Consider the following 12,500-nt stretch of genomic DNA (forward strand, 5'->3'; position numbering starts at 1 on the left):
ACCAGCTACAGGTGTATCAGCTGTAGGTGTACCAGCTGCAGGTGTACCAGCTGCAGGTGTACCAGGTACAGGTGTACCAGCTGCAGGTGTACCAGGTACAGGTGTACCAGCTACAGGTGTACCAGCTACAGGTGTATCAGCTGCAGGTGTATCAGGTACAGGTGTACCAGCTACAGGTGTATCAGGTACAGGTGTATCAGCTGCAGGTGTACCAGCTGCAGGTGTATCAGGTGCAGGTGTATCAGGTGCAGGTGTACCAGGTGCAGGTGTACCAGGTACAGGTGTACCAGGTACAGGTGTACCAGCTGCAGGTGTACCAGCTGCAGGTGTACCAGCTGCAGGTGTATCAGCTGCAGGTGTACCAGCTGCAGGTGTATCAGCTGCAGGTGTATCAGGTGCAGGTGTATCAGCTGCAGGTGTACCAGGTGCAGGTGTACCAGCTGCAGGTGTACCAGCTGCAGGTGTACCAGCTAAAGGTGTATCAGCTACAGGTGTATCAGCTACAGGTGTATCAGCTAAAGGTGTATCAGCTAAAGGTGTATCAGCTGCAGGTGTACCAGCTAAAGGTGTACCAGCTACAGGTGTACCAGCTACAGGTGTACCAGCTACAGGTGTATCAGCTACAGGTGTATCAGCTACAGGTGTATCAGCTAAAGGTGTATCAGCTGTAGGTGTACCAGCTGCAGGTGTATCAGGTACAGGTGTACCAGCTGCAGGTGTACCAGCTGCAGGTGTACCAGCTGCAGGTGTACCAGCTGCAGGTGTACCAGGTACAGGTGTACCAGCTGCAGGTGTACCAGCTGCAGGTGTATCAGGTACAGGTGTATCAGCTGCAGGTGTACCAGCTACAGGTGTACCAGCTACAGGTGTATCAGCTACAGGTGTACCAGCTGCAGGTGTATCAGCTACAGGTGTACCAGCTGTAGGTGTACCAGCTGCAGGTGCATCAGGTACAGGTGTATCAGGTACAGGTGTATCAGCTGCAGGTGTACCAGCTACAGGTGTATCAGGTACAGGTGTATCAGGTACAGGTGTATCAGCTGCAGGTGTATCAGCTACAGGTGTATCAGGTGCAGGTGTATCAGCTGCAGGTGTATCAGGTACAGGTGTATCAGCTGCAGGTGTATCAGCTACAGGTGTACCAGGTGCAGGTGTATCAGCTACAGGTGTATCAGGTACAGGTGTATCAGGTACAGGTGTACCAGGTGCAGGTGTATCAGGTGCAGGTGTATCAGGTACAGGTGTACCAGCTACAGGTGTATCAGGTACAGGTGTATCAGCTGCAGGTGTATCAGCTACAGGTGTATCAGCTACAGGTGTATCAGGTACAAGTGTACCAGCTACAGGTGTATCAGCTGCAGGTGTATCAGCTACAGGTGTATCAGCTACAGGTGTATCAGCTACAGGTGTACCAGCTACAGGTGTATCAGGTACAGGTGTATCAGGTGCAGGTGTATCAGGTGCAGGTGTATCAGGTACAGGTGTACCAGCTACAGGTGTACCAGCTACAGGTGTACCAGCTGCAGGTGTACCAGCTGCAGGTGTACCAGCTGCAGGTGTATCAGGTACAGGTGTATCAGGTACAGGTGTATCAGGTACAGGTGTATCAGGTACAGGTGTACCAGCTACAGGTGTATCAGCTGCAGGTGTATCAGGTACAGGTGTATCAGGTACAGGTGTATCAGCTACAGGTGTACCAGCTACAGGTGTATCAGCTGCAGGTGTATCAGGTACAGGTGTATCAGGTACAGGTGTACCAGCTACAGGTGTACCAGCTACAGGTGTACCAGCTACAGGTGTATCAGCTGCAGGTGTATCAGGTACAGGTGTATCAGCTGCAGGTGTATCAGGTACAGGTGTACCAGCTACAGGTGTACCAGCTACAGGTGTATCAGCTGCAGGTGTATCAGCTGCAGGTGTATCAGGTACAGGTGTATCAGGTACAGGTGTATCAGGTACAGGTGTACCAGCTGCAGGTGTACCAGCTACAGGTGTATCAGCTGCAGGTGTATCAGCTGCAGGTGTATCAGGTACAGGTGTATCAGGTACAGGTGTATCAGGTACAGGTGTATCAGCTGCAGGTGTATCAGCTGCAGGTGTATCAGGTACAGGTGTATCAGGTACAGGTGTATCAGGTACAGGTGTACCAGGTACAGGTGTACCAGCTACAGGTGTACCAGCTGCAGGTGTACCAGCTACAGGTGTATCAGGTACAGGTGTATCAGCTGCAGGTGTATCAGGTACAGGTGTACCAGCTGCAGGTGTATCAGGTACAGGTGTATCAGGTACAGGTGTACCAGCTACAGGTGTACCAGCTACAGGTGTACCAGCTGCAGGTGTATCAGGTACAGGTGTATCAGGTACAGGTGTACCAGCTACAGGTGTATCAGCTGCAGGTGTACCAGCTACAGGTGTACCAGCTACAGGTGTATCAGCTGCAGGTGTACCAGCTACAGGTGTATCAGGTGCAGGTGTATCAGGTACAGGTGTACCAGCTACAGGTGTACCAGCTACAGGTGTATCAGCTGCAGGTGTACCAGCTACAGGTGTATCAGCTGCAGGTGTATCAGGTACAGGTGTATCAGGTACAGGTGTATCAGGTACAGGTGTATCAGGTACAGGTGTACCAGCTGCAGGTACAGACCTCAGCCAGGTCCTCGAAGCAGCTTCCCACCAGAGGATGAGGACTTCCATCATCCGTCATCTCCACTGTGTCTTCAATCAAACCCAACAGCTTCACCGTCACCTCATGGATATCCACGATCCGACTGAAGATACTGTCCACATCCTGACAGAGACAGATCAATCAGACTGATCAATGAGTGTGATCAGTTTACAGAGGATCAATGAGTGTGATCAGCTGATACGTACGTGTGGAGAGAACAGCATGGGGCTGGAGGTGAACGGTTCTCTGAACACCTTGATCAGAAGGTTCAGGTGTCTCAGGTACTGACGACCGTCGGACATGAAGCTCCTCACCAGCTCATAGTAACTCTGCTCCTCATTGGCTGACGGCTCCTCGTCCATCAGAGGGAAACCACTGATGTCCTCCTCGTCCTGGTGGAACATGTCCATCAAAACCTGCAACACAGGTGGGACAGACAGGTAAGACGGGTGAGACAGAGACGGGTGAGAGAAGGACAGGTGAGAGGAATCTGGGTATTAGATTGTGTGTGTCTGTGTGTATAAGTGAGTGTGTACCTTGTCTGCACACATGGCCACAGTGATGTCCTGCTGTGAGATCTCGTAGTGTCGAATGTTCCTCACGTAGTTTCCTGCCAGTTTCAGGATGTCAGCTGAGATGTACTCCAACACCGCCACCATGTATACTGACACCTGGTGGTCAATCTTATAGCCCAGCACCTCCTGACAGCAAGGCATCATGGGAAACACGGTCAGCGCAGTGCGAATGTGTGTGTGAATGTGTGTGCGTGTGTGTGTGTGTATGTGTGTGTACCTTGAGCAGTGGGTGGATCTTGTCGACAGGAAGAGCCAGTGGATTCCTCCTCTTCCTCTTCTCGATGGCGGCCTGAGCGTCAGCGATCGCCCACTTATCGATGGGGTGAGGAAAACTCTTCTGAACACGCTCCTGAGGGGAGGGGGGGGGTGAGGATCACATCTGGACTTAACTAGCCCAAACATCTGGACTAATTTGGTAAGTGTGAATGCTTGTGTATGTATAAGTGTGATTGTGTGTGTCTGTATGTGTAAGTGTCTGTATGTGTGAGTGTGTGTGTAAGTGTGATTGTGTGTGTCTGTATGTGTAAGTGTGAGTGTAAGTGTGATTGTGTGTGTAAGTGTGATTGTGTGTGTCTGTATGTGTAAGTGTGATTGTGTGTGTCTGTATGTGTAAGTGTCTGTATGTGTAAGTGTGATTGTGTGTGTCTGTATGTGTAAGTGTCTGTATGTGTAAGTGTGATTGTGTGTGTCTGTATGTGTAAGTGTCTGTATGTGTAAGTGTCTGTATGTGTAAGTGTGATTGTGTGTGTCTGTATGTGTAAGTGTGATTGTGTGTGTAAGTGTGATTGTGTGTGTCTGTATGTGTAAGTGTGATTGTGTGTGTAAGTGTGATTGTGTGTGTCTGTATGTGTAAGTGTGATTGTGTGTGTCTGTAAGTGTGATTGTGTGTGTCTGTATGTGTGATTGTGTGTGTCTGTATGTGTAAGTGTGATTGTGTGTGTAAGTGTGATTGTGTGTGTGTATGTGTGATTGTGTGTGTCTGTAAGTGTATGTGTGATTGTGTGTGTGTAATTGTGTCACCTCTACATCTTGAACACTTCGTGGTTGAGCCTGACACAACATACTGAGCAGCAGCAGGATCAGCTCCTCGATGTACTGCAGCGCCTCCTGCTGGGACCCCAAGGTAGGATGCACCTGTTTCAGTACCTGCAACACAACACAACACAACACAACACAAACACACACACACACACACACACACACACACACACACACACACACGTAAGTCAGTTGTCTTTCAGCATTTAAAAAAAGGACTGTGTGTGTGTGTGTGTCACACATGCAGGTGATTGTCATGTTGTGTTGACCTGCATCAACAGACTGACTTCATTACCTGAAGCTGTGTCTTTATCTGCCAGTCTCCTACAGACACTACAGACACAGTCTCCTACACACACTACAGACACACAGTCTCCTACACACACTACAGACACACAAAGTCTACTACACACACTACAGACACACACAGTCTCCTACAGACACTACAGACACACAGTCTCCTACACACACTACAGACACACAGTCTCCTACACACACTACAGACACACAAAGTCTACTACACACACTACAGACACACAAAGTCTACTACACACACTACAGACACACACAGTCTCCTACAGACACACACAGTCTCCTACAGACACACAGTCTCCTACAGACACACGTGTGTGTTGTGTGTGTGTGAGGGTTGTCAGGTGTGTGTTTTGTGTGTCTGAGGTGTGTGTGTTGTATGTCAGGTGTGTCTGTGGTGTGTGTGTGTGTGTGTGTGTGTGTGTGTGTGTTGTACGTCAGGTGTGTGTGTTGTGTGCCTGTGTTGTATGTTGTGCCTGTGGTGTTATGTCAGTGTGTTGTACGTCAGGTGTGTCTGTGGTGTGAGTCAGTGTGTTGTACGTCAGGTGTGTGTGTTGTGTGCCTGTGGTGTTATGTCAGTGTGTTGTACGTCAGGTGTGTCTGTGGTGTGAGTCAGTGTATTGTACGTCAGGTGTGTGTGTTGTGTGTCAGTGTGTTGTACGTCAGGTGTGTGTGTTGTGTGCCTGTGGTGTGTGTGTGCTGTGTCTGTGGTGTATGTCAGGTGTGTGTGTCAGTGTGTTGTACGTCAGGTATGTGTCTGTGATGTGTGTGTGTTGTACGTCATGTGTGTGTGTGTTGTACGTCAGGTGTGTGTGCTGTGTGCCTGTGGTGTGTTGTATGTCGGGTGTCTTTGGTGTGTTGTGTGGTGTGTCAGGTGTGTGTGTTGTGTGCCTGTGGTGTGTGTTGTACGTCAGGTGTGTGTGTGTTGTACGTCAGGCGTGTGTGTTGTGTGCCTGTGGTGTGTTGTGTGATGTGTCAGGTGTGTGTGTTGTGTGCCTGTGGTGTGTTGTGTGGTGTGTCAGGTGTGTGTGTTGTGTCTGTGGTGTGGTGTGTGTTGTACGTCAGGTGTGTGTGTGTGTTGTGTGGTGTGTCAGGTGTGTGTGTTGTGTCTGTGGTGTGGTGTGTGTTGTACGTCAGGTGTGTGTGTGTGTGTTGTGTCAGGTGTGTGTGTTGTGTGGTGTGTCAGGTGTGTGTGTTGTGTGCCTGTGGTGTGTTGTGTGGTGTGTCAGGTGTGTGTGTTGTGTGCCTGTGGTGTCTGTGGTGTGGTGTGTGTTGTACGTCAGGTGTGTGTGTGTTATGTGGTGTGTCAGGTGTGTGTGTTGTCTGTGGTGTGTGCTGTGTCAGGTGTGTGTGTTGTGTGGTGTGTGCCTGTGGTGTGTTGTGTCAGGTGTGTGTGTGTGTTGTACGCCAGGTGTGTGTGTTGTGTCAGGTGTGTGTGTTGTGTGGTGTGTCAGGTGTGTGTGTTGTGTGCCTGTGGTGTGTTGTGTGTTGTGTCAGGTGTGTGTGTGTGTGTTGTACGTCAGGTGTGTGTGTTGTGTGGTGTGTCAGGTGTGTGTGTTGTGTCAGGTGTGTGTGTTGTGTCAGGTGTGTGTGTTGTGTACCTTCTCCAGTGAAGGGACCAGCAGGCCTCTCCATTTCGGAGAGTTCTCTTCGTTGAAGAAGTCGTACTGCAGCTGAGCCGCCTGCATGGCTGCTGCTGCTGCGGGGTGTGCGGGGTGTGCGGGGTGTGAGCGCCGCAACCGGACCGACACGCACGGCTCACCGGTTTACATGAACGCTGTGCGGGTCTGTCCGGGTCCACCAGGAAGAGCGGAGCGCAGAGCTGAGACGGGCCGATCCTCCAGAGCAGCTGCCGTCACTGCGACCATCGTCCGCCGCTGTACGCAGAGCTGTCTGCGGCCAGACGTCCCGCAGCTGGCGGGTCGCTCCGCGGCTAGCAGCTAACGGGAGGGAGCCGTTACCGGATCACAGCATGGTGGTCGTTAGCCGCTCACATCAACGGTACCAGGCGTGACGCTGCGGAGCTACTCGTTAGCCTGTTAGCATGTAGCCCGGCTGCTAATGTTAGCAGCGGTTAGCGACAGGACGGATCCATCCGGAGTTTGTCTGTGAGCGGACACACGGTGAGGACTACCCGGGTTATCGGTGCGAATCAGCGGCTGCTCCGCGCTGCCCGCCCCGCTGGTAACATTCGACCGGACTGAACGAGTGTTCGGGGCAGAGACTGGAATCCGGCTCCTCCTCCACGGGTCCGCTGGGGCTCTGTCCCCCGGCCCGTGTCAGGCAGCAGCGCCGGTCCCGGCCTCCGATAGGCGGACAGTCACCGAGCTACAGGCCGGTCACGGTGAGTTGCGGTCGGTTGTTGTGACTCCGGTACCGTTGTCTGTGGAGCGGCTGCGCGTGCGCAGTGTTCGGGTCCTGACGTACACAGGCAGTGCTCGTGAGTGGGCGTGGCTTCATGACAGCGCGTGGCACAGTTTCGTCTGCTGCCCCCGGCGGCGATGGGCGGTACTGCGGCCTATGACGTCTGTGAAGCATCTGATTGGTTAACTGAGCAGCCAATCGTGTTCAACGTTATTTACCCTAACCTAGCGTGATGCATGCTGGTCCTAACACAGCTGCGGTCAGGCAGATGTTCTCCTCCAGTGGAACATGTTCTTTAAGTGATGAAGAGGAGCTTAGAACACAATCAAATCAAATCTCTGTCACAGTTTAAACAGTTTATTCTTGTTTGTTTACAGCTGATCAATAAAAAGTAAATCTGTGTCACGTGTTTGAACTAAAATAGAACGAGTGCGACTCTGGTTCTGCTTCAGCTGCTGCTGCACTCAGGACCTCAGACACTTTAATCAGCAGGACATATCAAGCCATGTTTACAGCGTGTACACAGCACGTACAGTTACATCACACCGACTGTAACACACGTCACGTCATGTGACCACCTGGAAAGAAAAGTGTAGCGAGCTGCTGGTTTCACATCCGGTGATAAAACGATCGATACCCGAGCGAAGACGTGACCCAAGTTTATTAAAGTTCAAACTCTTAACTGTGACACTCCTGAGCTCCCGATGGACGAAGGATCAATATATCAATCAATCAATATCAATATGTCAAACACTCATGCAGCGTTAATATGTAACATGTTCATATGTTCAATGTTTAATCGTCAGTTATAAACAGTTTATGTTTATGTTTAATCATAAAGTGCAGCACATACATCTTTATATATCATTTAACCTGTGGACATGACCACATGTATGTTCATACATGTACATGTTCACACATATGTGTGTAATGCTTATTCAGACATTAACTTCATGTATAAACATGAATGAACATGTACTGCATGTTCATATGTTAGCTGCATGTTCATACATGTACTGCATGTTCATATGTTAGCTGCATGTTCGTACATGTGCTGCATGTTCATATGTGTACTACATGTTCATACATGCACTACATGTTCATATGTGTGCTGAGCTGAGAAAATAATCCACAGATGAATCAACATGGATCCTGGTTCTGCTGTCAACTCAGATTAGGCCACAGGGGGGCAGTCACGATCGAAAAGTCCAAATAATAAAAATAATTGAAAAAAATCTTCGCAGTTTAAATGTTTTGACTCAACTACAGTCAGTATACAGTGCATGAGTGTGTTAATTAACAGACGGTACATTAATGTCCACATCATAAACACCATAGTGGTGTGTTACAGTCAGCAGGGGGCGCTGTGGTGCAGAGACTTGTCTGCTGCTCCAGATTAAACCCACAGCTCCACCTGGAGGACGACACCCGTCCTGCTGCAGTTCCTTCCTCTGCGCGAGCAGCAGCGTCTCAGACGGAGGATGCACGAGCGGTTTTGGATCGCAGAGCTCCAGCCTGACTCAGGAAAGGAAAGGTGGTGCCGAGGCAGCCTGCAGCCACGGTCAGACCCAGACTGGCCCAGGCGCAGCAGATCGACCAACCGTAACCATGATCCACATCGTCCGGCAGACCGTAGATGAACGGAGGGTTTCTGGAGAGGTCATAGGTCACACTGGCTGCGTACGTGCACAGAGAGATGGTGCAGAAGATTCCTGAGAACGGAACACAGATGATCACACGTCTGAGAGCTGAGTCACCTGTCAGGGACTAATCAACATACATGATGTCACATGACACATGATGACACGTGTCATGTGACATCATCACGTCTAATGTCTGATGATGGCACCAGAAACTAAACAGATGTTGTATGTTAACTGTTTGTGAATCTGTTTTTCATCTGTGTTTCAAATAACATGATGTGTGAACATTAACATTAAAATAACCCCCCCACAGTGTTTCCTGGGCTCTGATTGGCTGCTGCTCTGGTCTGATAGGAAGCTTCATGTTGTTGTTCACCCATTTACCCATTCACACAGAGGGTTAGGGTTAGTAACCACTAACCCTAACCCAACTTGGGGGTGTAGGTCTTGACTGCGACCAGCAGAGGGCGACACTGGTCTTATATAAAAGACGGTGTCTCATTTACTCACTCACACACAAACACACACATGTTTGTACTTCTATCTTAGTGAGGACACTCTTTGGCATAATGTATTCCCTAGGCCCTTATCCTGACCCTAACCATCCAAAATAAACTTAACCTAAACCTAATTCTAACCCTAAAACCAAGTCTTAACCCCCAAACAGTCCATTAAAGGGGGGGGGGGGGGGGGGGGTCACAAAGTGAGGACCGGCCAAAAGGTCCTCACTTTGTAGGTTGTAGACTCAAACTGGTCCTCACAAAGATAGCTGGACAAGAGCACACATAAACAATCACTCACACACACACACTCTCACACACACTCTCACTCACCCACCCACCCACCCACTCACTCACTCACTCACTCACTCACTCACTCACTCACTCACTCACTCACTCACTCACACACTCACACACACACACACACACACACACACACACAGTGTCAGGTGTGTTACCTGCCATGAGGAACAACAGTCCGGACACGTGCTGAGTCAGACTTTCCTCCCAGAAGAATCCAACCGACGCCACGATGCACCCACACAACAGGACGGCTGCTGCCATCCCCAGAAACCCTGCGGTGATCCGACGCAGGTCTGGAACACACACACAGACACACACACACACACACACACACACACACACACACACACAGTAATGAGATAACAGAGTGTTGCCATGGTAACTGCCTCCGGATCACCCCGCCCCCACTGTCCCTCTGTACTATTACATAAAACTGTCATGGCACATTTCCATGGCAACAGACGACAAGAAGCACTGGAAACAGAGAAATCAAATCAGACGTTATTGTCATTTTCTCTAAAGAAGATCGCACAAACAAAAACAAGATGAAAAACACACATTGTCCCCGAGTCCCATCTATTGTTAATTAAATGATCAAATGTGAATTAAAAATGTTTTGTGAATGTAAAATGTTGAAAAGGTAAAACATAACCCATAAAGTGTCTGTGCAGTGTTTGAGAGTTCTGAGTGGAGCAGCCTGGAAGCTGTTTACTAGTTTAACAGTTAATAGTTAATAGTTAACAGTTAATAGTTAACAGTTAACAGTTAATAGTTCCCGTGCCTGATGGCAGCAGCTCAATAAGCTGATGGAGCGGGTGAGAGGGTCTCTAACAGATCAGGGCCCTGATCCGGCTCTGGAACAGGTCCTGGACAGAGACTCCACTGACCCCCTCAGCTCCCCCACTCTCCTCTGCAGGGCTGTTGGTCTGACACGTTGCAGCTGGGACACCAGCTTGAGATGCAATATGTCAGCTCACTGTCCACCACGCCTCTGTAGAAGGTCGTGAGGATGCTGGTAGGGAGTGATGCTTGTTTCAGTTTCCTCAGAAAGTCCCTGCTGGGCTTTTTTCACGATCCCAGATGAGGTGATCAGAGATCTCTCCACTGTAGAGCTGCTGATGCTGAGTGTGCTCAGGCTGTGACCTCCTGAAGTAGACCATCACCTCCTTCATCTTCACAGCATGAAGCACCAGGTTGTTTTCTCTGCAGCAGATGTTCCACCTCCTTCCTGTACATCACTTCCTGGTTTCCACGTATGAGTCCCACTATTGTGGTATCATCCACGAACTTGACCCCCAGGTTGCTCTTGTGTTTGGCTGCACAGTCGTGTGTGAGCAGTGTGAGCAGCAGTGGGCTGAGTGTGCAGCCTTGAGGGAACCCAGTGCTCAGGGTGATTGATGGAGATGTTATTTCCAACCTGCAGTGACTGTGGTGTCTCAGTCCAGGACCCAGAGACACGTACAGGATTCTGTCGTAGGTATCTTTATTGTCCAGGTGGGAGAGTACTGTGTGAACACTTCACCACTGTGGGGTGAGTGCACCTGGTCTGCCACACGGCTGTTCCCTGTCCCAGAGGTGTCCTGCTTGTTCTCAGCTTGGCCTGTTCCGCTGCTTTAATCCCACTTGGAGGTGCAGACCCAGAGTGTAGAGCAGCCTTGTGCCCTGTAGGGGGCGGCGTGGGCCTTCAGCTCTTCTGTGGTCTGAGAGTGACTTCCTCTGATCCTGTGTCCGTGTGTGTGTGTGTGTGTGTGTGTGTGTGTGTGTGTGTGTGTGTGTGTGTGTGTGTGTGTGTGTCTGTGTCAGTGTGTGTGTGTCTGTGTCAGTGTGTGTGTGTCTGTGTCAGTGTGTGTGTGTGTGTGTGTGTGTGTGTGTCTGTGTGTGTGTGTGTGTGTCTGTGTCTGTGTGTGTGTGTGTGTGTGTGTGTGTGTGTGTGTGTGTGTCTGTGTCAGTGTGTGTGTGTGTGTGTGTCTCACGCAGCAGATGCCACTCGTCCTGCTGTATGGTCCTGGTCAGGTTCAGAGGGATGTTCCTCAATCTGATTGGCTGAGAGAAGTGATATTTGACAGCGGTGCATCGATCAGCAATACCTGCAGAGACACAACGAGACAGGTGAGACACGGGTGAGACACAGGAGAGACACAGGAGAGACTTAGGAGAGACACAGGTGAGAGACACAGGTGAGACACAGGAGAGACACAGGTGAGACACAGGAGAGACACCGGTGAGACACAGGTGAGACACAGGAGAGACACAGGAGAGACACCGGTGAGACACAGGTGAGACACAGGTGAGACACAGGTGAGACACAGGAGAGACTTAGGGGAGACACGAGAAACACAGGAGAGACACAGGTGAGACACAGGAGAGACACCGGTGAGACACAGGTGAGGCACAGGAGAGACACAGGTGAGACACAGGTGAGACACAGGTGAGACTTATGGGAGAGACACAGGAGAGACACAGGTGAGAGACAGGTGAGACACAGGAAAGACACAGGTGAGAGACAGGTGAGACACAGGAAAGACACAGGTGAGAGACAGGTGAGACACAGGAGAGACACAGGAAAGACACAGGAGAGACACAGGAGAGACTTAGGAGAGACACAGGAAAGACACAGGAGAGACACAGGAGAGACTCAGGAAAGACACAGGAGAGACACAGGAGAGACACAGGAGAGACTCAGGAAAGACACAGGAGAGACACAGGTGAGACACAGGAGAGACACAGGAGAGACACAGGAGAGACACAGGAAAGACACAGGAGAGACACAGGAGAGACTTAGGAGAGACACAGGAAAGACACAGGAGAGACACAGGAGAGACACAGGAAAGACACAGGAGAGACACAGGAGAGACACAGGAGAGACTCAGGAAAGACACAGGAGAGACACAGGTGAGACACAGGAGAGACACAGGAGAGACACAGGAGAGACACAGGAAAGACACAGGAGAGACACAGGAGAGACACAGGTGTTTTCTAAATCTTTCTTTTCTATTAAAGGTTTTTTTAGAGGATGCTGCAATATTGTGAATGTAAATAAAATTATATATATAAAAACAGTTTATATATATTTGGTACACATAAACAGTATATATATTAT

At 50.0% G+C, this 12,500-nt stretch overlaps 2 protein-coding genes across 3 annotated transcripts in view; both read right to left on the reverse strand.

Moving 5' to 3' along the window:
• The window catches only part of LOC117763559 (son of sevenless homolog 1-like), a 21,756-nt gene extending 14,714 nt beyond the window's left edge, over nucleotides 1-7,042 (reverse strand). The window contains exons 1-6 of one of the 2 annotated variants that reach the window (XM_034588786.1): nucleotides 6,192-7,042; nucleotides 4,261-4,386; nucleotides 3,458-3,589; nucleotides 3,202-3,366; nucleotides 2,872-3,081; nucleotides 2,645-2,788 (exon numbers count right to left, since the gene is read on the reverse strand). In XM_034588786.1, coding sequence (XP_034444677.1) covers nucleotides 2,645-2,788; nucleotides 2,872-3,081; nucleotides 3,202-3,366; nucleotides 3,458-3,589; nucleotides 4,261-4,386; nucleotides 6,192-6,278 — 864 coding nt within the window. In that variant the 5' untranslated portion in view covers nucleotides 6,279-7,042. The remainder of the gene's footprint in view (nucleotides 1-2,644; nucleotides 2,789-2,871; nucleotides 3,082-3,201; nucleotides 3,367-3,457; nucleotides 3,590-4,260; nucleotides 4,387-6,191) is intronic. The other variant, XM_034588777.1, reaches the window with a different exon arrangement.
• A 1,070-nt stretch (nucleotides 7,043-8,112) lies between these two features.
• Nucleotides 8,113-12,500, reverse strand: part of tmem178 (transmembrane protein 178) — a 6,590-nt gene continuing 2,202 nt past the window's right edge. Inside the window, exons 3-5 of the mRNA XM_034589842.1 lie at nucleotides 11,374-11,487; nucleotides 9,556-9,693; nucleotides 8,113-8,666 (exon numbers count right to left, since the gene is read on the reverse strand). Coding sequence (XP_034445733.1) covers nucleotides 8,425-8,666; nucleotides 9,556-9,693; nucleotides 11,374-11,487 — 494 coding nt within the window. The 3' untranslated portion in view covers nucleotides 8,113-8,424. The remainder of the gene's footprint in view (nucleotides 8,667-9,555; nucleotides 9,694-11,373; nucleotides 11,488-12,500) is intronic.

The sequence above is a fragment of the Hippoglossus hippoglossus genome, chromosome 1 (assembly GCF_009819705.1).
Source record: "Hippoglossus hippoglossus isolate fHipHip1 chromosome 1, fHipHip1.pri, whole genome shotgun sequence".
Lineage (NCBI taxonomy): Eukaryota > Metazoa > Chordata > Actinopteri > Pleuronectiformes > Pleuronectidae > Hippoglossus > Hippoglossus hippoglossus.